The 27,826-nt window shown below is 44.3% G+C and overlaps 1 protein-coding gene across 1 annotated transcript; it reads right to left on the bottom strand.

Moving 5' to 3' along the window:
- Positions 1-2,254: 2,254 nt before the first annotated feature.
- Got1 (glutamic-oxaloacetic transaminase 1) lies at positions 2,255-26,404 on the bottom strand. The gene is made up of 9 exons (XM_090346100.1): positions 26,147-26,404; positions 17,693-17,874; positions 11,664-11,787; positions 11,083-11,195; positions 10,702-10,806; positions 8,410-8,560; positions 8,163-8,328; positions 6,945-7,087; positions 2,255-3,061 (listed from the first exon to the last, which is right to left on the bottom strand). Exons 1-9 carry the CDS (start codon positions 26,262-26,264, stop codon positions 2,922-2,924), a joined length of 1,242 nt encoding a protein of 413 aa, XP_090202226.1. The 5' UTR covers positions 26,265-26,404; the 3' UTR covers positions 2,255-2,921.
- Between the last annotated feature and the right edge of the window lie 1,422 nt (positions 26,405-27,826).

Raw genomic sequence — 27,826 nt, 5'->3', positions numbered from 1 at the left:
GACTCTTACGGGAAGTGGGGCTGTGTCTCAAGGGATAGGGTGGTAGCCTTGGGCTGAAGACCTCAGGGACAGCACCTAGGCCCAGAGTCCAAGCCCCATGGCCAACAAAAAAAATGAAGAAAATAACAAATGTAGAAAGCCACTGAAGGCTTGGATCAAGTGGTACAGGGCCTTCCCAGAAAGCACAATGATTTCTTCTCCCAAAGACAAATGAAATTCTGACAAGAGAAATTTAAAACTATGATTTTGTCAGGTAAGATTTTACCTTGGAAGGCCACAGATGATTTACTCTATCAAGACTGGTTTTGTGCCTAAGAAGCAAGCTTGGCCCAAGTAGGGGTACCCTGGTATCTGTAGAGAACATGGTTTAAAGATACTTGAAGCCAGGGGGAGCGGTGGTTCACGCCTGTAATCCTAGCTACTCTGGAGGCTGAGATCTGAGGATCAAGGTTCAAAACCAGCTGGGGCACAAAAGAACCTGAGACTCTTATCTCCAATTAACCCCTAGAAAACAGGAAGCGAGGCTTGGCTCCAGGGTAGAGCGGTAGCCTTAGGCTGAAAAGCTCAGGGACAGTGCCCAGACCGAGTTCAAGCCCCATGATCCACAAAAAAAAAAAAAAAAAAAAAAAGATACTTGAGAGGGACCAGGAGTGTGGTCTAGTGGTAGAGTGCTTGCCTAGCATGCACAAAGCTTTGGGTTTGATTCCTCGGTACAGAAAGAGCTGAAAGTGGTTCTGGGGCTCATGTGGTAGAGTCCTAGCCCTGAAGAAGTCCAAGGACAGTGCCCGGGCCCTGAGTTCAAGCCCCAAGACTGGCAAAAAAACTAAAAATATATTTTAAAATAAACAAAGATATACTGAGGGGGATGACAAAAGGCATACTCCCCTGGCTTCTCTGTTGACTGCCATCCCTTACCAACAAGCATCTTTAAGTCAAAAGGAGAGCAAATGCAATAGAGAGAAAATAAGAAGGAAGGAAGAGATGATGAGCTAGTATCTAGTTCTCCACTCAACCCCATCCTCCAGCACAGTCTCACTCCTGCACAGGGAAGGCCTGAAGACAGTGAAGGACCTGCGTGGTAACTGAAGAATGAGGGGAGCAGGGTTCACATGAGAGCAAAGATTACAGCATATGCTTCCACACAGTTCACAGGTCATCTGTATTTTAGTCTCTGTAAATTTGCAGTCTGGTTAGAAGGCAAATGGGAAGGGGAAGGGAACCAGGACACATGCAGATCAAATTTTAGCTCAAGTAAAAGATCTTTTTTAACTATGGAACCCCACCCATAGAATGGGATACCTCACCAAGGATGGAAGGCATCTGTCACCACCATCCCAGTGGAGAATGAGGAGTTGGAGACAATATGGAGGAGACTATCTCAGTAGCAGAGAGGCTTGCCTTGAGAAAGCCCAAGGACAGCGCCCAGGCACTGAGTTCAAGACCCAGGACTGGCGGGAAAAAAAAAGCAGATCTTGTTAAGGTACCCAAAACACCCTTGTAAAGATTGCAAAACTTCAAGTGGTCAGCCTCTTGTTGTCGACAACACCACCAGTTCTATAAACTTACCACTTGGAGAACTGCTGAGGATGTCTGGAAATTATGATCTCTGTTTAAATGGCTGTGACTGCTCCAGCAGACCGGCAAGGCCATTTTATAAGAAATGCGAGACAACAAGCCTCAAAATGAATAAGCTCATAAAACTTACACTGACTATCTAGAGCAAATCATGCTGAGACAAGTCAAGACCAAAGGAACAAAAGGCGCATGGTATCCTTAATATGTGGCTATTAGATCCAAACAGTACAAGAGCAAGGACTGAATATTTGCACACCCAATGCTATGGACATGGTACTGGAAATATAAACACAACCACATAGACATAAAAACTTATGACTCTATAGACATACTGTTTTATTACATAGAGTAATATGTATATATGACATACAAACCCTCAGCCTAATTTTATGTTCTAAAATCTAAGTGCCAGTGATTGTATATAGAGATTCCCTTCTTGAACACTTGTTTGTTAAACACATCATTTGAAATATGATGTAAAAATCAATGTTAATAAATTTTTAATAAAAAAATGAAAAAAAAAACTTACACTGACCTAAAAGTACAGTGATTTCACCAGAGTTGAAATTGGAGAATACATTTTAATTTTTCTTTTAACTACTACTGAATCCCTCTAAAGCCTTGCTGTTAAATTGAAGGTCACACCCCATTTTAATGGATCACAAAATCAATTCCAAACTTCATGATCAGCATCTTTATTTTCTACATTAAACGGGACACAGATTAGAGAAATAGCAGAATGCATTACATATCACAAGGGGATATGCTATTTGGAGACTTCTGTTTCAGTTAAATATTGTGGATCTGTCTGTAGGTGTCAAAATGCATCTATGTCCTCTTGCAGTCGCCTGGAAGACCTAAAATTTCAGAGGAGGACATGACCCATGCAAAAAGAGCAGAAAGACAAGACACTGGGTGAGGAGGATGAATTTAATGCCACAACCAACACCCAGTCACATTCCACTCCTTGGTCTTTGGGATTACACATTATAAAATCAAACAACATACAGAAAACATGAGCAACATGAGTGGCACTCCTGAGCCTCGTCAGGGAGAGGGGGCTGGAGGGCAAGGTATCTATATCTCATGATTAAAATAGTTTATTCTTAAATAAGAACCCTAATTTACTCTGATCTCACTCTAATCCTAGACCCCCAATTCATTTCAAAGGATGTTCTCTTCACAGGGGCCAGCTTCAATAGAGGAGGTCTCAGAAAGGCGGTATCTAGTCCTTCGGTTGTCTCTAAAGCATAATTTATACAAGTAGGTTCATGCAGGTAGGGAACACGCGTGCTCGCTCACACAACAGAAAACTATTTTGGTGGTGTGGACGGGACGGTGGGTCTTCACTGGATTTTGGTGACAGCTTCATTGATGGAGGTAGCCACATAATCGAGGTTTTTGGTAGTTAAGCCACACATGTTGATACGACCACTTGGCAGCAGATAGATATGCTTTTCGTTGATCAAATACTCAACCTGTTTAGCTGTTGAAAACCCAAAGAAGTCAGAATCAGAGCAGCAGGAATCCTTTCAGTGGTGCTTCAGTGCCTAAAGGACAATTCTAATTCTCCTCCTCTCCCCTTCACCCAGAGACACAAAGCAAAGGGAACTGATCTGTCCAACTGGCAGATAGAAAAAAAACTCCAGTCATCTAGATTCTGGAAAGATCTTTTATTAGTTCAGTTTCTAACTCACATGAAGTAAAATAAGATTACTGCTATGGGCGTTTTAATGTGAGACCAACCAAATCTTACATATTATGTGCAAGATGCTCCACTGACAAAGAATAACCATCCATTAATAGGGAACACTACCCTGTTACCTTGTCCCTGAGGACCTCCCAGTACTCTTTCAGCCCTTTGTCTTGATGTTGCTTTGGACAAGGCCTCACGCATGTAGTTCTGGATACATACAACCACCCAATCCTCGTTCGCCTCCAGTGCAGGAGGGAGTCCCACATCTGCAACTTCCTATGCCTTACAGCATATCCATAAGAAGTGGCAAACCTGGTCTGGGGTCCCACACCACCATGTGCCCTGCCAAACAAAGTTTCCAAAGTCCCAACTTGCCTAGGTTTAACTGTGTGAGTGACAGTCACCCCACGAGATACAGCCAATCTCAGGTCAACAGAAACACAATACACTGCTGTCTCTAAAAGCCCACTAAGCCTTGAAGGCGGCCATTGTAATTCCAAGGTTCTAGCCCTGGCTTGGGTTGTGTCTGTTAAGTGGAAAGGAGGCTTCTCTACTTAGGGGTAGGAAGAAGAAATCATGGTTTGAGCCACAAGTAAAGCTTATGTACTTTGCCAAGAAAAAGACCGATATCTATATGAGCAATGTGTGTCCTGCAGCTGTGGTTTCACAGGTCTCAAGTACAGCCAACAGAGTCCATTCTCATGAGTAAACAGTAGTAAGAGAAAAATTGTAAGAATCAGAGAAATTAGGTGGTGGGACTATTGGGGTTCACTATACTCTTTGGTATTAAATAAGTTATATATTTAGCTTTTCTGTCTGTATGTTTTCCATAATGAAATGATAGTTTTAAAAGCTTGTTTTTATCTAGGCACTAGTGGTTCATGCCTATAATCCTAGCTACTCAGGAGGCTGAGAGCTGAGGTTTATGGTTCAATGCTAGCAGGAAAAGTCCATGAGACTCTTATCTCCAATTACCCACCAGAAAACAAGAAGTGGAGCTGTGGCTCAAAATGGTAGAGTGCTTGCCTTGAGCAAAAAGAACTCAGGAACAGAACCCAAGCCCTGAGTTCTAGTCCCATGGCTGACCAAAAAACAAAAAAAGAAAGAAGGGAAAACAAAACACTATTTTTAAAGATAAAAACCGTCCATAAGCCCGGCACAGTGGCTCACGCCTGTAATCTTAGATACTCAGGAGGCTGAGATCTGAGGATCAAGGTTCAAAGCCAGCTCGGGCACAAAAGGACCTGAGACTCTTACCTCCAATTAACCATTAGAAAACAGGAAGTGGGGCTGGGCTCAAGGGTAGGGCGGTAGCCTTGAGCTGAAGAGCTCAGGGACAACGCCCAGGCTGAGTTCAAGCCCCATGACCCACAAAAAAAAAAAAAAAAAAAATGGGCCAGGAGCATGGCCTAGTGGTAGAGTGCTTGCCTAGCATGCATAAAGCTCTGGGTTCAATTCCTCAGTACCCCATACACAGAAAAAGCCAGAAGAGGTGCTGTGGCTCAAGTGGTAGAGCATTAGCCTTGAGAAAGCCCAAGGACAGAGCCCAGGCCCCGAGTTCAAGCTCCAGGACTGGCAAAAAAAAAAAAAAAAAAAAAAAAAGGATCACGTCAAAAATTTTTGACATCAAATGTCAAAAATATAACTTTACTATTATAAGTACATATCTATTTTCATCATTTTTCAATTCATAATTCAACTGGTTTCCTACTGTGGATAGTAGGAAGATGCGGCTATTTAGCGGGGAGACACTCCCACCTCGTGAGCTATACAGCATGTGGTTACTGAAGATCAGTTTCCACTACATGTGTAATTTTCCTCATTAGATAAGGATGACTTTGCTTATTCAAGTGACCTAATTCTCCATTCCTTAGTGATAAGGATATTTACAGCTAACTAAGCTATTCTTCCCTTTTTTCTTTCTGGTACTGAGGATTGAATGCAAGGCCTTCCACTTGAGCGTGCTTCCAGACCTCCTCTACTTTCTTTCCTTTCTTGAGTGACCCAAGGAGTCTACAACACATCTTACCATCTCTTATTTATTTCCTTGAAGTTTCCTGAGCCCATTTCACACTAGCTTTTTGACAGCTCAGGCATATATAATACATCCATCCTCGAGCCTCCAATGTTCTACCTCCAACTCAAGCCACCGTTCAGCAGCTATAGAGCCAATACAAGGCAGGCAGGTCGGTGCCAGTCTACACCATGCTAACAGTGGTATGACCAGTAGATCCCCAGGAATTATTCAATGAAACAGCCTATCATCAGAAGGGATTGTTAATCACTGACAACTAACTAAACCCCCACTCCTACCCACTAGATTTTCAAACAGCCTCTTTGTTTGTTTGTTGTTGGTCAAGGGGCTTAAGCTCAGGACCTGGGAGCTGTCCCTCAAGTTTTTCACTCAAGGCTAGCCCTCTACCACTTGGAGCCACAGCACCACTTCTGGTTTTTTGGTGGTTAACTAGAGATGGTTTTTTGGTGGTTAAGAGAGTCTCACCAATTTTCCTACCAGGGCTGGCTTTGAACCACAATCCTCAGCTCTCAGTCTCCTGAGTAGTTAGGATTACAGGCGTGAGCTGAGCTATCAGCACCCAGTTCAAACAGCTTTTAATTCTAACTATCTATCTGAATTCTTATTTACAAAATGGAGAACCAGTCAGTCGTAGTGGCTCGTGTTTATAATTTTAGCTACGTGGGAGGTAAGGAAGAAAGGATTAAGGTTCAAGGCTCCAGGTCAGCTCAGACTAAAATTAAGTTGGAAAGATTCTATTCTGACCAATGGCAATCAATGGTGCAGACATTGAAAGTGCACTGCTGGATGCAGAAGCAGGTACCTGTTATCCCTAGAGACTCAGGCAAGTGCCAGTATAGAACAAGATTCTGCTTCAAAACTAACCACGCACAAAGGGGCTAGAGGCATGACCCAAGTGACAGAGTGCCTGAATAAGCAAGAACAGGGCCCTGAATCCAATCTCTAGTACTTCCAATAAATATATAAACAAATAAGTAAAATGTAGAAATAACTTTACAGCATCTTTTCATAGGAAATACTTGAAGATTAGGAAAGATCTGTTAAGAAATTCAGCACCCACTAGGCGCCAAGGATTCACACCTTTAATCCTAGCTACGCAGGAGGCTGGGATCTGATAATCATAGTTTGAAACCAAGCCTTGGCAAGCAAGTCCATGAGACTCTTATCTCTAATCAACCAACAAAAAGCCCGAAGTGTGGCTAGAGCTCATATGGCATGCTTTAAACATGCACAAAAGTTCAGCACCTGAGTCCTGAGTTCAAACCCCAGTAATAGCATAAAAAAAAAAAAACCACTCAGTAACTGAGTAATAAGTAGTCATATATCATCTATCCCTTAATACTAAGGTAACACCAAAAGCCTATGACAATTTCCAAGCAGCTTGGAACAAGCTACAAAACCTATTACTTCCCAGGTGGCTCTGAGCAACTTCTAATCCAGTAAGGCAGCAGGACACACCACCTGCTCTTGAGAGCCAAGGGGCTCACGAGATGGTCTTTCAGAAAAACCTATCTTGTCTGGGCCCAAAGCAACACTAAACCAATGAAGCTGCAGCATCATGAGGTGAACTCGTGGACCAACGCTGGAGAGATGTTGTATCTACTTGCATTCAGGCTTGAGGAAGTGGGGGCTACTTACGGTTCAGTCCAGTGAAGCTGAACATGCCGATCTGCTCAGTGATGTGTGACCAGGTTCCAGGGGTCTTGAGGGCTTCTAATCGTGCCCTGAGTTCAGATCGCACAGTCAGAATCCGGTCAGCCATTGTCTTCACATTACTTGTCCTGAAGCATAGACAGTGGTATCAATTCTAGTCTGGACAGGAGAGATGGTTCATGAAAACATATAGGTTGGAAAACCCTCATTTAAACTGCAAGCTGACCATGAGGTCACAACCTGTTACAGTGCGTGAAGGCGTGGATCCATGGACGAGCAGAGCAGAGAGACAGACGTAGTGGGCAGAAAGGGAAGACTGTGCATAGTGCCAGTCTAATGCGAGTGTTACATATGCTGGCTGGGACACCGCTAAGAGTTCCCCCTCACAGTTCACTGAAGAGCTGATACAAATGGGCAATACAGTCTTTCAGGCCTAATTAAATAAACATTAGAAATTTACATACCACACGAAAATGACTCTTCCAAAATCAGATAACATATAATTGTCTCTTCCCTCCCAATTTATGGTTTCACTTCCTGTGGCTTCAACCACAGAAACTATTAAATGGACGATTTCAGAAGTGAACAATTTATAACTCTTTTTTTTTTTTTTTTTTTTTGCCAGTCCTGGGCTTGAGCTCAGGGCCTGAGCACTGTCCTTGGACTTTCTCAAGGCCAGAGTTCTACCACTTGAGCCTCAGCACCACTTCCGGCTTTTTTCTATGTATGTGGTACCGAGGAATCGAACCCGGGTCTTCATGAATGCTAGGCAGGCACTTTAACCACTAGGCCAAACTCCCGGTCCCTTATAACTCTTAAGTAACTGCCATTACAGTATACTGACAGATTATTCCATTACTAATATTTTGATATATTTAGTCATTAGTATTGTTACTGTGCCTAATTTACAAAGTAAACTTTATTATAGGTTTTATATAGAGAAAAACACTGTATGGGTTAGGCTTTGATGTAATCTATGGTTTGGGGGGGGGGGTGGAAATATGCTTTGTACATGTATATGTAAACTAGAAATAAGAAAGAGATCAAAGTTTGTCGCACTGATTTGAAGCTAGATAGTCTACTCTATCATGAAGTCCTTCTATGTTGTACAACTTTAGGGAAAGAATGTATCCATGCCCCTGCTCCCACCCCCAGTCCTCACCCATCACCCATCACCCCTCAATCAGGCTTTGAGCTCCTTACCACTCCTCAAAGAGTTTAGGGTTAGAGAGGGTGGTGGCGACAATTCGTGCCCCCTGGGCAGGGGGATTGGACCAAGTAACTCGCACTATCTTCTCCATCTGGGAAAGGACCCGCAGGATGCTCTCAGATTCTTTTCCAACCACGGTCAGATTCCCTACACGCTCATCTAGAGAGATGATGAGATTGGGGCTTAGCTGCTGATGGCAGCGCTGCAGGGACCAGGGCTGCAATTCCTAAGGGCACTCACTGTACAACCCGAAGTTCTTGGAGAAGGACTGGGCACAGAAGAGCTCGAAGCCTTCAGACACAAAGTAGCGGATGGCCCAGGCGTCTTTCTCTAGGTCTCCAGATGCAAAGCCCTGATAGGCTGAGTCAAAGAAGGGGAACAGAAAGCGGCGCTGTAAGGAAAGAAAGCATGTCAGGACAAGAAATCCTTCCAGAAACAACCTCACCAAAAGGTTCTTCCTTCCCCAGTTGGCATCTGGGAGGAATCTAATTCCTGAACCTTTCTCCTACTTCTTACCTAGATGCACTCAAACCACCTACCATGTTTATATCTGATTCTAAATACCAACAAGTAGAATTACTTCAGGACCTTCCTTGAACTTCCTTGAACTTTTCCCTAGAGTGTAAAGATGTATTTTGTCATCTTACTTTTGAGGCCTCGAGGGACTGTGGTAGCAGAGTCTTCCATGTGAATTACTGGTGTGAATGAGACCTCTTCCACCTCAGAGCCACCCTACAGGGTCCTCAAGATGAACCAGGCAGAGAGCTCTAGTCTCGTCAGTCTCACATCCTCAAGAGTTCCCCTGTTCCAGCTGGTAGGTGTGTTCTCCTGGTTAGACAGCATTTTCTCCTCCCTCCCATCTGTCCAGGCCCAGGAACCCAGGTTGTACTTTGACTCCTGCCTTATTCTTCACATCCCATCACACCCCACATCCCATGTCCTGAGAGCTCCAGGATGCACCCGCATCCCTTTCCCCACTACCACCTCTCTCATTCAGGTCCCACTTGGTTAACGGCTCTCCCGGCTTGTCTAATCTCACCTCCCTCCCTCTGTCCGTTCTCTGCTGCATAGTCAGGGTAATCTTCAAACAACAAGTAGCTATCACACCACTTGCTGACATCAGACATGTCAGTGGCTCATGGCATGGCCATGAGACTGAAGTCCGATACTTCAACACAGCTCACATCATTCACCTTCCCCCAACTCCTTCAGAACTCTAGGCCATGACAAGAATGAGCTTCGTTAAATGGACCATGATCACGGCTGAAAGCTTCTCATCATGCTGGCCCTGCCCACCTCCACCCTCCAGTGCCCTCTGAACTCCTTTTCTTCACAAGACTCATCATGGAAATTGCTTCTTGTAAGCACTCATCTGCCACCACCTGAAACTCTCCCCGACATACGACCTGCCCAAAGTCTGGGCTAGAGAGTCTCTTAACCCACCAATACAGCATTTCACAGTATCATACCGCAGTATCCTAACTGTCCCAGTCCTTCGCTGTTCACACACCTGCATCTATGCACACACGTGGACACACTAAGCCTAACACATAACCTACCAAATATGACAGCGTCTTTGCTTGGGAGACGATGCAGGGGCCACATTCTGCTTAATTCACTAGGACACACCCACCGTACCCAATAGGGAACTATTCTTCAATAGATAGTACATGAACACGTTAATAACAAATGCATGCACTTGGCACTAGAACTTTAAATTTGGAAAGCTTCCCAGAGAAATAAAAAGTAGTATTACATAATTATTTATAAGGTCAAGAAAATGTCCAACTGATTTATCTAATCCATGATATATCCACAAAAAGAATATGAAAAGCAAAACTGTAAAGCATTAGACAACAAATACATAGGCACTCAGCAAAAAAAAAAGTCAGTTGTTCAAAATAGCATAAACAAAATCATCGCATCTTTGTAAAATTATGTGTATTTAAAAATTTGCACATATAAACATATATACACATGTGCACACTCAAAGCCTCACACACTATCTACCAAAGCACTAACAATGTCTTCATTTGGGTGACAAGATTTATAGCTAATGTTTATTTTCTTCAGACTTTTCTCCACTTTCCAAATTCTACAATAAGCAGGTTTTGCTTTTGAATGCATTAAACACACACATACACACACACACACACACACACACACACACACACACACACACACAAACACACATTGAGTTGAGTGCCAATGGCTCATGCCTAAACCTAGCTCGTCAAGGAGACCAAGATCTAAGAATCGAGGTTCAAAAAACAAAACAAAAAGAATCGAGGTTCAAAGACAGCATGCGCAGGAAAATCTTTGAGACTCTTATCTCCAGTTAATCACCAAAAACAACCAGAAGCAGAATTATGTCTCCAGTGGTAGGGTACTAGCGTTAAGTACAAAAGCTTAGGGACAGTGCTCAGGCCTGAGTTCAAGCCCCAGGACTGGCAAAACAAAAGACAACAACAACAAAAACCCCTAACAAACGACCTCGTACTATGTGTAGGAGATGCTCCAAAGGAGGGTTACCTTCATGACAGAGGCAATCTGCTTCCACTGCTCTGGAGTCGGGTCAGTCCCAGTTGGGTTGTGTGCACAGGCATGGAGGACAAAGATGGAGAACTCAGGAGCACTCTGAGGAGAAGGAAGCTATGTCAGCTCTGCCATCATGGTGACGGCAGGACAGACAGTGAGCAGTACAAAGTGAGCAGCAATAAAAGGAAAAGGAAAACCATGCTCTTCACCTTCTCATGGCTCTTAAGTACAGTTCCTCTCTCACAAGCTATTTCAGAATCCACTTATGTGATCTAGGAAGATGTCTCAGACTCTCCCTTTCCAGAGATCCAAAGGCTTTTCTTGCTGTTCTCGACAGCACAGAATTTTCTTTACAACTTTCCCTAAGTCACCTACCTCCAGATCATTAAGAAAACCCTGAAGATCAAGTCCTCGCTTCTCTGCATCCCAGTAGTGATAGGTCCGAATGTCTCTAAAACCAGCAGCAGCAAATACAGCGTTATGGTTCTCTGCAAGCAAAGGGGGTAAAATGCTAAGTGCTTTTAGACACTTGAAGGCATCACTAAAAGGAACACAGCCAGCTTTCAGGGCCCTGAGGCTCCACGTCCACTGGGTGTTATTGAGGCTATCGGTGAAGATATGAATGAGAACAAGTTCCAAGCACCAAGAACAAGTTCAACCAGTTACATTCATGCCAAGCTTATATCCTACTGCAGTGGTGCTTCTTGTATTTACTTATACTGAAACTCTGGGGAGTTTCAACATGGACTAAAATTCCAAGTCTACCAAAAGCCTTAGGGGGAGAAGTGTTCCCCATTTGAATGTGAGCACCAGGTTTCTCATGTTCAGCCAAAATGCACTTTTCCAGGCCCTCCCAAAGCCCATCCTTCTAGGTGGAGATTAACATGTTCTGTGTAAGCAGTGAGGGTCCTGAGGTGTCTCCTCTGGCTTCTCCTTTGAATGACTAAAAGACTCACCCCAAGTTGGAGAGGACACATAGACCGGTGTGTCTTTGTTGTCAAACCCATTGTACCACCGTGCTAAGAATTCTGCTCCAATTCGAAGTGCGCCTGTTCCCCCCAAGCACTGCACACCTCCTACCTGAAAGAGAAGAGTTTCAGGCTGGAAAAGGTAGATCAGGTAAAATTAGCAAACATGACATAGCCTCCTCCTCAGCTAGGCTATGTCCATGTGTACTGTGCAATGTAAACCCTTCCACTCAGCCCAAGACTTGCCCCTTCAGTAGCCTGGAATACAAGTTATTCTAACAGGCTTTGGACATCAGTCCATGGCAATCAGCTTATACAGCTTATGAATCCTCAGAAATATGTTCTAACAAAACAAGGATGGGGTGTGTGTGTGTGTGTGTGTGCTGGTACTATTTTCCTTTCCTTAGCTTCTTCTCATCTTAAAATGATCTAATATGGGTCACTTCAATAATAAAAACAATAATAAAAGATCTATGTTTGGTCTGGAGGTATGGCTCAAATGGAAAAAGCCCCTGCCTGGCAAGTTCAAGGCCAGAACTCAATCCCTAGTTTAGTCCCAACCAGGCAATGGAGCCTTGGGTGGCTCAGCAGGGCAGGTCCTGTTGGTGTTGGTATAAAGCTGGTCAGCACAGCTCTGCAGGCACTATATATGTCCATGTGGAATTGCTTTAGAACCTTATCTGAGATCAAATTCATCTGTGTGACAACTTCACAGTGAAAAGCAGGAAAGCAGACCAAGAACTGCTCAGGGTCATGGCCATACTACATTTGCCTGGGTATCATAGCAACTCTCACAGTGTCTGGCACCCAGTCCTACACAAACATGCTAAACTGGCTGAAAAAAGAACATGGTGTGACAAAGACCTGAAGCCCATGGCAATAGCTCCAGTCTTCTGGTGGGCAGTAATGATCAAAGCAAGAGATTGGGATGCCCTAAGTGGTAAGCAACTTTGGCCAGGATGCCCAACAACGGCTCAGTACTTTCAGAACCTAAAACATTACCACGTGGGCGATGAAAGTGAACATTCTGTCTAGATCCTAAAGTCTGAGAATAATAAGCAGCAGTTATGAGCCAAGAAAATAGGTTTCCTCCAAAAAGCTAAAGGACCTGATAGTATTCAGTCTTACCAAGCCAATCTAAGGAAAAACAATTACTATTTGTTTTCTGGTTCATTTATTCTTTTACGCATGCTTCACTTACAAGTTTTGGCTCAATTACCATTTCTGTTTCTATCCTGATCAGTATACTTAGCATTTAACACAACACTGGGTGCCAGCAGCTCACGCCTGTAATCCTAGCTATTCAGGAGCTGAGCTCTTGAGGATCACAGTTGAAAGCCAGGTAGGCAGGAAAATCCATGAGATGCTTACCTCCAAGTAACTGCCAAAAAGCCAGAAATAAGGTGTGGCTCAAATAAGACGACCAACCTGAGCTAAAAAGCAAAGGGACAGAGCCTAGGCCCTGAGTTCAAGTCCACATATGGCAACAAAATAAAAATGTTAAATGAAAATGTGCAAAAAGCAAAAGGGAATCTATTCCCACTCCCTGCACTTCTAACATGCCTCCTTCCTGCCTTATCTACTACTTGTTATTGTATATCATACTATGTTTTATTTATTTTTTGCCAGTCCTGTGGCTTTCAACTCAGGGAGTGAGCCCTGTCCTTGGGCTTTCTCAAGGCCAGAGCGCTACCACTTGAGCCACAGCACCACTTCCGACTTTTTCTATGCATTGTGGTACAGAGAAATTGAACCTGGGTTGTCTTTGGCATGCTAGGCAAGCACTCTACCACTAGACCAAACTCCTGACTCTCTATTGATTATGTTTAACCTGCCTCCTTAAACAGACAGCAGGGGCTTCCACAAGTGTGCTCAGTGCTGAGCAGGGTGTCTGGTTCTCTAGGCAAACTCTGCTAAGTAAATGAATGATGAACTCAAACATCCAGGAATCTAGGAGGTCTCAGATTAGGAGTTAAACACTAAACAACTACAAGGTAAATAAGCCATGACCCCAGCCCTGGGGAGGCTAAAGGGAATGAGAGACTTGTGGGAGAGAAAGTCTTATAAAATTAGACATCATAGAAAGCACAGTAAGCATTGTTCCCTAGCTGTGATCAAAGTCCTGTGATAACTCCGAGGCCCTAAGTTGGCCCTTTCTGAGCACAGAGAAATCAACACGGCACTGACCCTTGATCAGGTGTGTTAGGACTCAGGGACTAGGGAGCTACAGAGGAAGTGAGGGCATTCCAAGCAAAGGGAAGTGCTGAGCAAAGGCTGTGACTGGGTCTATGACAGGATCCAATAAGTGAGGAAAACAAGTCTGGCAGCATGGCAGGATCCCTAAGCAGAGACCATCAGTTTGACACTAAACACAAAAGCTGGTTTGTCCTACAGGCAATGGGAGAGCTACTATTGGCTTGGGGCGGGGGGCGGGGGGGGGGAGAATGGGGAGACAGGTGGGGGTGACATGACTAGCTTTTTCTAGCTATGGTGTGCAGAATGTACGAGGAGGCGGAAACTAGAGGCATGAAGGTCAAAGAAGATGTTACAAGAATTTACATGAGATAATAGAAAGCAGAACTAAGCCAGTAGCCTGGAGCTGGTAAGGACTGGAAACAGGACTCAAAGCTCTGGAGCAGCTGGTACCTAGGGAGATACAAATACCAAGAGTATCCCCAAGCAGCCCAAAAAGATCATGTTTTCTCTCATATGTGAAAGTTAGATTTTTTTTAAAAAGTGAACATGTCCAGGGCTGGGAGTTTGGCCAAAAGTGGTGAAAGTGCTTGCCTAGCATGCACAAAGACCCGGGTTCGATTCCTTGGTACCACATACATACAAAAAAGCTGGAAGTGGTGCTGAGGCTCAAGTGGTAGAGCTCTAGCCTTGAGAAAGTCCAAGGACAGTGCTCAAGCCCTGAGCGCAAGCCCAGGACTGGGGAAAAAAAAAAAGTGAACATGTCCAGGGTCACATGCATGAGCTAAAGTAGTGTATATGCTGGGGAGAATTCCTATGGTGTTACTCCTTTGAACAACCAAGTTACAGTCTAACAAAATGAAGACTAGGAAATGAGAACTTAGGGTGTCAGATCAGGTCAAGAGATGGGGGACAAGTAAGAGGAAGGGTGAGAGAATGCAGTCATAAGAGTCAATGTCCATATCTGAAAATGAAATGGAGAAAAGTGAGAGGATGAGTGAGGTTGGGAGAGATGGGGGAATGAGGAGAGGAGTGACATGGATGGAAATGCATTGTACTTACAAACTGACATGTTGAATTGAAACTCCTTTGCATCACCACCCGAAGATAATAAAATTAATACAAAATTCTTCTGTGACCAAAAATATATCACAAACAGAACACCTGTTGAAATTGTTTTAGGGAAGGGAAAAGTAGGAGAGCATGGGCAATAGAGGAGGTGAGACAAATATATACAAGTGCGTATGGGGGGGGTGTGTACACTAATGTATACAAATCTGGAAAGGTAACAAGGACATCCTCCTCTTTATAATGAATGTAAAGTGATGTTAAAAAATAAAAAAAAAAAGAGGTCTTTTTTTTTTTTTTTTTTTTTTTTTTGCTAGTCCTGGGCTTGAGCTCAGGGCCTGAGCACTGTCCTTGGACTTTCTCAAGGTTAGAGCTCTACCACTTGAGCCTCAGCGCCAAGATGGTTATATAAGCAGGTCAAGGCCAAAAGAAAGAGCCTTACAGTGTGTAGAGATCAAAACAAGGATTGCTGGGCAGAGGGACAGCATCTGTCAACACAGTAACCAACTGTGCAAGAAGTACAGTCTTGAGGAAGCAGCAACCCAACATAGAATCCGTTATTTGTCAATAGAATGTGGAGATAGGCAGTTAGCAAAGCTCTCCCTTTCCTTTTTATTTCTTTTTTTTTTTTTTTTTTGGTGACAGTATTAGGGCTTGAAGTCAGGGCTTTGAACTCTTATTTGGCTTTTTCACTCAAGGTTGGCACTCTACCACTTAGGCCCTGCCTCCACTTCTGGCTTTTTTCATGGTTAATTGGAGTCTCATGGATTTTTTTCTGCTCAGAATGGCTTCAAACCTCCATCCTCAGATCACAGCCTCCCAAGTAGCTAGGATTACAGGCATGAGCCACCTGCATCCAACAAAACCTTCACTTTAAAAATTCATTAGGACTGGGCCAGGACTCTAATGGTAGAGTGTTTGTCTAGCATGCATGGAGACCCGAGTTCGATTCCTTGGTACCACAAACATAGAAAAAAGCCAGAAGTGGTACTGTGGCCCAAGGGGTAGAGTGCTAGCCTTGAGGAAAAAGTCCAAGGACAGCGCTCAGGCCCTGAGTTCAAGCCCCAGGACAGGCAAAAAAAAAAAAAATTAGGACTGTCTTCCTTTCTTCCTCCTTCTGCCCCCTTCTCTCCCTGGCTCTCTCTTTCTCTCTCCTTCCCTTCTTCCCTCTCTTTTTCTCTCCCCTTCTCTCCTTCCTTTCTCCCTTCCTCCTGCTCTGCCTCTGCTTCCCACTGTATCCCATCACTGGCTTTCCACAGAAACTTTCCCCTCTGATCCCTATTCTCTAACAAGTCTATCCCATGCCTTCACTTCCTTGAGGCAAGTCACAGTCATGTATTAGCAACCCGGCCCACACCCTGTCTCATCAATTGTATAATCATTGACTCAAGTTCCAAGATCTGTATTGGTCTCTCTGCTTCTGGACACAGGATCCCAACCTTTACCTTACCCTGCCCCCTCTACTTATCAGGGCATCTGGGTAACATGATACACAAAACAGAAACCTGTTGCAAACAGAATGTGAAGGGCACCTCAGATCACTGGAGGATACAGTCCTCAACTCGGGAGCCCTGGCTCATTACAAAGAGCTGGTTTCAATTACACAACCCCTTACTGGACTCTTGCTCTTCCCCTTCCTACCTATCCAGCCAGGTTTATCTTCCTAAAACAACACTTCAGTTGGGTCATTCCTCAGCTCAAACTTTCAGTGGGCATTTCCTGCCTCGGCTACAAAAATCAGCCTTTCCAACAGATGCCCAACTCCATTCTAGGTCTCCTTACCACCTAGACTTGCTTGGTGTCTGTCTCACCCCTCTGTTTTCATCACTTTCATGGTTTTCAAAACTGGCTCTAATTTGGAATCATCTAGGGAGCTTTTTCTAAAATATGGCTTAGGGTTGAGGGGAAAATAGAAATGCAAGGGGGTAGGACAGGTCAGCTTCTGGTTCTAGTTTCACTGGACCCATGTGGTCCAGTCAACCAACTCCCCGGATGGCCTTCACGTACAGCTGGAATTGAGAGCCAGCGTTGTCCACATTCTTTAGGGCTCAGCTCAAATCCCACCTGTAGCCTTGGTGGGTGCCCCCAGTCTCTGAATTCTGTCCCATGCCACCTCCGGCCATATACCGTTTCCCTGGCTATCTGCTTCCAAACATATTCTTTCATGTGTCTCTAGTTACAACACAAGCATGTCAATGAAAGGTGCTGAGGTCAAGGCAACAAGTATTACAGAATAATAGACGTGACTGAGATTTCAAAGAGCATCTAGACTAGTGGCTCTCTAACTTTGGGAAACATACCTTTTGACAATCCAGTAAGATCTATGGAGGCTTCTCCCCAGAAATAGGTACTCATAAAATTCTGCATATAATTTCAGGAAAGATTCCGTATCAGCACTTGTTATGGAACTAGAAGTCTAAATGAGTCTTTTCCTAACACCTCTATAAAGGAAGTGGGGGGAGTACAACTGGCCTGCGGACAGTCAAAACACCAGAGATGGGTGTAGGCCCTGCTCACTTATGATTGCATTCAGTTCTCTTTGCTTGGCAGTGGCTTTTCTACTACCCATCAAACCAATTGCAACCATTTTTCTTCTTGATTCCTTGCTACTATTGTTTCTGTTTAGTTATTTGATTGTTGTCTGTTTTTGTTTGTGTGTTTGTTGAAGATGGCTTCAAATTTGTGGTCCTGCTACCTCAACCTCCCAATACTTTCACAATTTCTGAAATGAAAACACCTTCTCACCCCAAACTTACCCGCTTCTCCTTAAGAGCTGGGCTCTCATCTCCAAGAGCAAGACGAGAGGCACAGGTCCGGAACTCTGCCAGGCCCAGGATGGGTAGATACTCATGGTTGAGGCTGTTGTCATTAGCAATTGTCTGTTCCACCTTCCTCACTACCGGCAAAACCCAGGGCTGGCAGTCATCTGTACGATATGCTGGGCACAGAGAAGAAATTCAGATAGAGGAGTCTCAGGCCTCATCCAAGCTACAAGTCTAGAACTGGGTACAGGGAGAATCCCAGCATGGTTCAGTCAAAACAGAACAGTGATGGAAACCAAAGGACACTCGAGAGCCTTTGGGTACAAGTCTAGGTACAATCAGGGCTAGGTGCTGAGCAAGCTGGACAGACATAGTTTCTTTCCCTTTGGGATTTATTGCTCATGCAGAAGTATAACTGGGATATCACAGAGCCTGATCAAGTGGGAGAGTGGAAGAGAAAGCATGCTGGGAATGCTACAGTCCTCTTCGTCCACCTGTGTATCTCCAAATGAGTTTCAGAAAGGTCTAAGGGCTACTTCACAAGAATGCTGCCCTTTCAAATATAAATTTGGAAAGAGGGGAGTGGGAGAAGACCCACCTCCACCTCTTGTCCTACAAAAAGCAGAACAGGACAGTGAGCTAATGTCCTGGGGCTGGAGTCCAGTGCCTGGCTGCCATCATATGTGGCCTACTTCAAACACATCTTTGTCCTTCCTCTGGATTTTGACACCGACCAGCGCTTACCAGTAAGATGGTTCACCATTTCCTCCACCTCACCCTTTCATGGATCGCAATTTCTATTTCATAAGACGTAATCTTGCTTTAGAGTAAAAAAACAGTCTAAGTGTTTCCTCCACATTACATGTATTTTTAGACTATACTACCTTAACCTAGCATTGATTTTTTTCTTCTTTTGCCCCATATAGGGCAGTATACCACTGAATGGAAATACAGTTGTTCTGGCCTCGCACACAGGTCAAAAATATCTCTAGTAGGATTCCTGATGGGTCCTGTTGCCTCAGGCTCAAATATGTAAGTTTCTAACAACCTTATACCTATGCAGGTCACTCTGAAAAAGAAATAAAATTTTATAGTCATTTTCAGTTTTACCTTACTCATCTCTATCCAACCTGAATCCTTGCCTTAAAAAGAAAATCAGGTTTTAGGGTAGTAATTGTTGTATAAGCAACACATATTAATTGTAGAAAGTTTAAGAAAGCTCCAAAAGGAAATAACAGACATTATAATTAACATGCAATCAGCACTCTGATATAAAAGATATGAATATATAACTGTACAACCTTCCAAGCTTCATTTTCTATAGAGATATTATTTTATAAAATATGGATCATGCCATATTACAGATTTATTATGAACATCATTACTAGATTCCTGATAGTTGATATTTGCATGTCCATACGTCATCCCTTTTTTCCTATTTTTAAGCCCTTTACTCCACAAATAACAACTGATTCTAGTTTCTTACATATCTTACTAGAGTTCCTGGGTGTATACATGAGCATATACAGCTTCTTACATTTGAGAGTACAGAAAGCATTGTGCTATTTTGTTCCTTGCTTGCTTGCATATGCGTGTGTGTGTGTGTGTGTGTGTGTGTGTGTGTAAGTACACTGCTTGAATGCAGACTTGGGGCACTATCCCTTAGCTTTTTCACTCAAAGCTGATATTCTATCACTTCAGCCACTTCCAGCTTTATGGTGATTAATGGGAGGTAAGAATCTCATGGACTTTTCCTGCCTGGCTGCCTTTGAACTACCATCCTCAGATCTCAAGCCTTCCGAGAATACAGGGTTACAGCATGAGCCACTGGCACCTATCTTGTTCCTTGCTTTTTTCATTTGAAAAAATGACATAGATAGTATCTCTGTCTTTTTCACAGTTGCTTAAAGTATGAAGCATGTTTTGTCAGTCTCTTACTGGACGTCACCTCAGCTATTACACATTAGCTATTAAAGCAGTGCTTCAGTGAGCCACCTGATACATCTCATGGATACTAATACAGCAGACGCAGGGTAAGAGCTGGCTGAGATATTGACTGCAGTTCAAATAGATCATAATTTACTAAGGGATTATATGTCTGATTATCATCATAATGGGTGCTTACTTCTCCCAGTCCTGCCCACTGAGGGTATGTTTACTAGTATGAAGGTCAAAATGGCATCTCAGGCTAGTTTTGATTTGTTTCTCTTAGTATAAATGAAACTAGCCATTTTCATATCTCTGTAGGAACCATTTCCAATTGCATTTGACTGTCCATATACTATCTTTTTATATATGTAACTTATTAACAATGTTGCTTTGGATTACTTGCTATTGAAAATACTGTGACAATGACTTTTATATTCTACATGTTCATGAGTGTTCTCATAGAAAATACACCTAAATGCAAAATGACTAGGCCAAAAGGTATGCAACAAATACTTTAGGAGACTTTAGGAGACTATCTCCTATCTGTCTTCTATTCTATCAGTCAACTTTACACTCCAAGAATGTGACCTCTACAAATCTGAGAAACATATTGGGCTAATAAAAAAAATAAAATAAAAAACAAAACTGGGCAGAACTCCAGACTGACACAGCCACTAACCCACTCAAACTCTGAGCTGGTGAATCGAATTCAGATACTTTCACTCCAATCCCATTTTTACCTTCCTGTCCCACCAAATTAACTTCAACTCAAAGGTGCTGGGGTCTTATCTTTCTTCATCGCATACCAAAATAACAACTTCCAAACAAGAGCTGTCCCTGAAGCACAACACCCTAACTGATCACATGGTAACCAGCATTAGTGAATGAATTCTTGGGCACTCTTGTAGGGTGGGGGAGGGGAGGAGAAGGGCTGTTTTTTAGAGCCCTTCTCTAATCCTCAACAATATCAAGATCTTCACCCTTTGAAAGTCAATTTAATTTTGGGAAATGTTAATTGTATCATCTTCAGTGGTTGACAGTGGGGGGGGGGAACTGGATGATATTCATGCAGAATAATTGCAAAGGAATGGTCTCCTGTGTGGCTCCACTCCTCGGGGACAGATGTAAGGCAGAGTATAGTGACCAAAGCATCCTAGAAGAAACTGCTCACCTCCTGGTGGCCAAGAAGCAGAGCGAGAAGGAGCAGGGGAATATGCCCTTCCAGATTATACCCCCAGTGACAAACCTGTCCAACTGGACTCCACTCCTCTTTCCCCCACCTCTCGATAATGCTGTCATATGACGCCATCATAGCCTCCAAGATCCAATTACTTCCTAAAGGCCAATCAGCTGGTAGCCTGGCCCCCAACACATTAGCCTCTGAGGGAATATCTCAGATTCAAATCAACACAGGACACAAGACAGAAGAAGCCCGCACAAGTTCCCCAGGTGGCAAGGGCAAGGGTTTTGAAGATCAATTTTTTTCATTTTTATTTTTGGTAAGTCATGGAACTTGAAGTCAGGGCCTGGGCACTGTCCCTCAGCTTTTTTGCTCAAGGCTAGTGTTCTACCACTATGAGCCACAGCTCCACTTCTGGTATTTTGCTGGTAAACTGGAGATAAGAGTCTCATGGACTGTCTTGCCTGGACTGGCTTTGAACCACAATCCTTGCTCTCAGCCTTCTGAGTAGCTAGGATTACAGGCACGAGGATCTCTTTGTCACAGTGGCTCAGAGTCTTGAACTCTCTTCTAATAATCTTCCATTTTAATAGGGAACCACAAAATGCACTAAAGCAAGTAATGTCTTGGAGTGGGAAGGGGGGGAGCTTGAAGCAAGCCCCAAGAGGCTATAACAAGGGCCTTCTTAGCAGCATGCTTCCCAGTTCCACAGGCCACTGCCCTTGGTAGGAGTCCTTTTTAAAGTAGTCACAGGTTACAGATAGGCCATACAGCCCCCCCTCTCCCGCTTCTCTCTCCCTTGTCAGTCATAGGACTTGAACTCTGGGCCTGGGCTCTGTCCCTGAGCTCTTCAGTTCAAGGCTACTGCCCTACTCCATGAGCCACAGCACCGCTTCTGGTTTTCTGATGGTTAATTGGAGATTAGAGTCTCACGGACTTTAGTGCCCAGATCTCAGCCTCCTGAGTAGCTAGGATTACAGGTGTGAGCCATCGCACCTGGCTTACAGTCTCATTTTATAGCTGAAAAGAAAGAACACACAGAGAACCAATGATCAATCTATCTCCCTCATCTTCCTTCCACTTCTCTCACTGAACAACCCATGCAGGTAAGGTATGCCTCTAAGATCCTTCAGCTAAGACATTGGGGAGAAAAGTAAGAGTCTCAACACTGCTAAAGCGTTATCTTTCCAGTGATATTATTTGAAGATGGTAACAACTCACGTGGAAAGCAACTATTAATGCAGGTACAGTTAACTAGGCCAAAAGGCTAGATTAACATGGGGGGAAAAAAATGGACTGGAGTGTTGAAGAAATTTCTGTGGCAAGGAATCATTTCCCTTAAATCTTTCAGTGTGAAGCTCTAAAAAGCATGAAAACCATCAGATGGAAAAGAGTCATGCTTTAACAGTGGCATGCTTTAAGAAAGTGGCAGCCTGCTCTATCTAACTACAGGAACATGACTGAAATCGCCAGAGCAACAAAGTCTCTGGGGAAACTATCTGCAGATAGGACCTGGCTAATGAGAATGTAGTTGCAGTTCATTCTGAAATATCAAATGTCACTAGAACCTAAGCTAGATAAACCTCCATTAGGTTTGAGCTAAACTTGGGTGGGGAAAGGAGGAAGGCATCTTGATCTCTAAGATTCGTAATGAATGGTATTTCCCTCTCACACACAGAATACTTTGGACTGTATATAAGTAAGGCTGGGACATTCAAAAGCAGGGACGAGACCTTTGTATTGTGTTCTACATTAATTAGCTCCCACGGAAGCACCTACCATTCACAAAGCAATGGGTCACCATGATGAGCAAAAACACTGACACAAACTGGACTCAAGTGCCTCATGTCTGTAATCCGAACTATCAGGAGGCTGAGATCTGAGAATGTCCATTCATCCAGGCCAGGCTGGGCAAATTCCTCCAATTAATCAGAAAAAATGCCAGCCTGGAGGTACGACTCAAATAAAACCACACCAAAAAACAAAACTCTGAGTTCAAGCCCCCGTCCAAGTACAAAAAAACACAAATAAAAAAACTGGGTGTGGTGGTACATACTTGTAATCCCAGCTACTGAGGGTATGATGCAGGAAGATTGCCAGTTCTAGACTAGCAGAACAAAGCTGATTCTATCTCAAAACAGAAGGGGGGGAAAAAAGCTGGCAGTGTCGAGTGGCTCAAATGGTAGAGCACTTGAATAGTGTCCTGTTCAAAGCCCTGGGTCCAAAGGAGGATATTCTTAGTGAGGGTCACAAAGGCTCACTAGCTATGTGCTTAGGATCATATAATGATGATGTTAATCAAAAGGAGCTCCAAGAAATGGAAACAAGAGGTTTCTTATTTACATTCTGTGGGCTTTTTGCTTGATTGTCTGTTTTTCCCTTTTTGTCACTGTATGTTTACTTGCTTGGGGGATGGTAAGGGGAAGCACGGAAATAGTGATATTCACTAGACAGAATGTTGAAAATAAACTATACAATTTGTAAGGGCAGGGGACTGAGAGGAGAAAAAACTGGGAGAAAAGGAAGAAAGAGGTTACATTGTTAAAAAAATAAATGTACTCACTACCTGATCCATGTAACTATAACCCCTCTGTATACTACCTTCACAATAAAAGTAAATATATATATATATATATATATATTGGTTTTTTGCCAGTTCTGGGGCTTGAACTCAGGGCCTGGGCACTGTTCTTGGACACTTTGTACTCAAGGCTAGCACTCTGCCACCTGAGCCATAGCATCTCTTCTGGCTTTTTCTATGTACATGGTACCAAGGAATCTAACATGGGTCTTCATGCATTCTAGGCTATGTTCCTAGCCCAAAATAAATAAAATTTTTAAAAGAATCAAAGCCATAGGTGCTGGTTGTTTGGCCTAGTGGTAGAGTGCTTGCCTAGCATGCACAAAGATCAGGGTTCAATTCCTCAGTACCACATACATAGAAAAAAGCTGGAAGTGGTGCTGAGGCTCAAGTGGTAGAGTTCTATCCTTGAGAAAGTCGAAGGACAGTGCTCAGGCCCTGAGCTCAGGCCCTGAGCTCAAGTCCAGGACTGGCAAAATAATCATAATAATAATTAAAGCCCTAGGTTCAATTTCCACTATCACAACAACTAATACATTTACACATACCACCTTTCATTTACATATCACATAATTATTTGTTATTTAATCATTTACCTGATAGGGCCAATAAAATTACTACCCTATACAAGTCATGGAAAGTGCTAGGAAATTGTAGAATATATAGGCAGCATAGAATCTTGTAAGATTTTGAAGGTCATCCTCCAGTCCAAGCTCCTTGTTTTGCAGACTCAAAGATGTGCTGGGCTTATATTCAGGTCTCCTCTCTGTCCCACTGCGATAAACTGGCTGCCCCAGATGCTCTGCAACTAATCAAAATACAGGAGGAGTGGCCTAAAAGGCCTGTCTAGAATCTCAGCTCTCCCATCTAATGATCTTATAATCTGGAGCAAACTGCATCTTCTGTCTAGGCTTCAACTTCCTTATTACTTCATGGAAATAGTTAAGAACCTTCCATATTTCATTTTCTCATGTTCTCACAGTTGAGATGGCCATCTGAACTAAATAGTCCGATTCTGCATTGATGACTTCTGGTCCAGCAGGGAGTTTTTCCTGTGCATGAACAGGTTACTTCCAAGCCAGTGTCATTTCTCAGAACCAACCATCTCTCAGAACCAACCACTCAAAGAAATGTCAAAATAGCAACAGAAAGTTAACACTACTTATGTGGCAGACCATGGTTCTAAGCCCTGTAAATGCCTCTAATCCTCATCAAAACCATAGTACACGACTCAATGGTGAGCCAATAAAATCAGAGGTCTTGCAAAGATATATGTTCAGACTGATATAATATTATTTCTTCAGTATAAACTGGCCATAATTAAATACTTGGAGATTATAGATTGGATTTAAATTAAGACACTAAATGGCATCCGTCCCAATTCGGTTCAAGACAATCTTTTAATATTTCTGCCTGCTGCCTGCCAATAAGCATCATATTCCTTCCATGGGAAAAACAATACAGCACTGATTTCTTTCTTTTAACACTTCATTATGAAGAATTTCAAACAAACCCAAAAGGGAGAATAATATTATTTATGTCCAAGCATTACCAAGCTTCAATAAACTACTACTTTTTTTTTCCAGTCCCTGGGACTTGAACTCAGTGCCTGGGCACTGTCCCTGGGCTTTCTCAAGGCTAGCGCTCTACCACTGGAGCCCAGCACCACTTCCAACTTTTTCTGGGTATGTGGTACCAAGGAATCAAACCGAGGCTTTGTGCATGCCAGGCAAGCATTCTAACACTAGGCCACACTCCTGGCCAAAACTACCACTTTTTAAATAAAATTTTCTGTCCTTTTCCCTTCACCCACATGCCTTGGTAAAGATTTTTGTCTTTTTTTTTATGACAAGCACTATATACACAGGCAAACATTTTCTATAGGAATGCTGATTTTGAATCCCCTGTATGTCAGGCCTGTGCTACAGAATAATTCCATTACTTCTTTCTAAACTTTCTAGTCCTTTTATTCTAAGCCTATTCCCTCCTGCAGGACATCATCTATTCATTTTCATCGCTCAAGGTGGCCTGTATAAGTAGCAAAACCTAAAATCAAGAAAGTGTCTGTGGGGCTTCAAACCTCCCCGTGATCGCTTGTAATAGGAAAAAAAAAAATCCACCAGAGGAGGTTAGAATTAAAAAATAATTTCAGAGACTTCTTAACTCAAATGTTCCTCTTGGCAGAGAAGTAAACTGCTCAGCCCATGCGCTGAGCTTGTCCCAAAGCCCAACACATATAATGTAGTGAGTTCCATTCCACCATACCTGCCCATTCCAGCCACCAGCCTCTTCCCAGATCTAATCGCTATACCTGCTGGTATAAAATCCTTGAAAAGACAAAAACCACGCTTCCGTCTTCCCCACCACGTTTAACAAGATGCCTCACTGGTAAGCCACTGGTCATTCAAACATGGGCTGACCCACAGCAGAGCTCCCTCCCGGGAGCACACTACTCTCCAACCCCGGATCCGACCCTCCCAGGTTTCCAATTTCCCTCCCCCTAATCCGCTGGCCTCCGCATGGCTCAGCAGGACGTGGTATGAAGGAATAGGGCTGAGTCCTGTGGGCCTGCGTGCAACACCTTTTCTCATGACCTTGGACGCACCTCTCCTTCTCAGGGGGTCCGTGTGCCTATGGGGGAACCAGGGGCCCCGTCTCCTCCCCAGGGCCCCCGAGCCCCGGCGATGTCTCCTCCCGTCCCCAAGCCAGGACCGCGTCCGCCCCGCACCGCTCGCAGCCCAGCGCTCCGCATCCTTACCTCCCACTCCCAAGTTGACCTTGCGGGGGTCTGGATCCTCCCGGAAGTCGGCAGTGAGTTTAAAAACCAAGACTGGCTGGGCCTGAGGAACCTCGGCAAAGACTGATGGAGGCGCCATCACGACAGAGGGGAAACCTGCCGAGCGAGACCCGGCGCCTCACGCTGGCTGCCCGGTGGAGTGGGATCGGGGCTCGACGACTGGAGGAGACGCTCACCTTCACCTAGCGGGCGGAGGCAGGCCCGCGGCCTCCAATGGTCGGCCCGCGTCCACAGCTTGGCAACGCGGCTCGCCAATCACCAGCTTCTGACAAAGAAGGGATTGGAAAGATGGGGGGTCCCATGAGCCAATCAAAGAACAGAATCTTATCCGAGCTGGTAATGATGGAACCAATAGCCTTTGCGCCGGCAGTGTTGTGGGCGGGGACTAAGATTGATGGGCAGAGCGTGCTCCAATCACCGGGACTTTTATTCCTCGGGGACTGAGAGGACGCTCCAAGCGGCCGCCGTCTCTAGAGGGCAGCCTCGTTGACCTTTGTGGAAGGTCGCTGGACCCCAGGGACGTGGCCCTCAGGAGTCTGCGAGCTCAGAGTGTGGCCGTGCCAGCCACGCCGGGGTTCCCGCTGCCGAGGCCCGGCAAGCGTCCACGTTGCCACCCGGAGGCCGGCCGCCGTTCATGCGCGGGCTGTGCGGGCCCCGGAGGCCACACAGGTGACCTGGGCCTCCTTGGGCCCCATCGGCCGAGCGTTTCCCGGGAGGAGAGGTGGGCGCGATACCTGGCTTGATCGCTGGCCTGGGAGGTCCTACTTAAAAGTGAGAGCTGCACCACGAATTCCTGTCTACCGCTCTTGTGGTCTGAAGGGTTTGGAACCCAGGTTCTTGCCGGGAGGAAACCTCACCCTCCAGGACCTTCAGAATGAGGGCCGGGCCTGCGGCTGCCGCTTCCTCCCACGCGTGTACCCTGCCAGACCGTGCTGTCTGCCATGCCTTGGCTGCAGACCAGACTGCCTCTCCTTTCTGTCACGCTGTGCCTCCCCCTTGATAACTCCTTCCTCCCCAGGCCCCTTCTCCACCTGTTGATTTATTATTATTATTATTGTTATTGCAATTATTAGTAGTACTATTGTTAATTTTAATCTTTCAGTAGTTGTACAAATGGTTTATAATCCAACATGTCAGTTTCTGAGTACAATGCATCTTGATAAATGTCACCCCTTTCATCATTCTCCCCGTTCCTCCCAACCCCTCAGTTTTCTTAGTGTCATTTACTCACACACATACACACACGTAATAGTACAACTAATTCTCTACCCCCCTCCTCTCTTCATTTGTCTACCCTCGCTCCCCCTGACTTCCCTACATCTGTTGACCTTGAAGATCTAAAACATGCAAAGGACAATCCTCTGTATGGCCTTCCCTTAACACTCACTGTAGTCAGAGTCACCTTCCTCTAGCTTCTGTGCCTTGTTGGCCCTATTAAGTCTTAGAAAATGTCTTTGTGGTGAGAAGCCTGGCTCGGGAGACACACTACCTAAGTTTAGATTCTCTCACTAAGAAGGGCAGGTCTGCTCCTGCTCTAAAGTGAAGAGGAATAGTATTTTCCTCAGAGTTACAGTAAGTGTTTAGTTGCCTATAGTAAACGCTCCCTATAGGTTAGCTGTTGCCCCTCCCCACCCAGGGCCA

This window comes from Megascapheus bottae, chromosome 15, assembly GCF_031878675.1.
Source record: "Megascapheus bottae isolate mThoBot1 chromosome 15, mThoBot2.hap1, whole genome shotgun sequence".
Lineage (NCBI taxonomy): Eukaryota > Metazoa > Chordata > Mammalia > Rodentia > Geomyidae > Megascapheus > Megascapheus bottae.
Note: the sequence above shows the minus strand (reverse complement) of the source record. Positions and strands in the feature narration are given on the sequence as shown.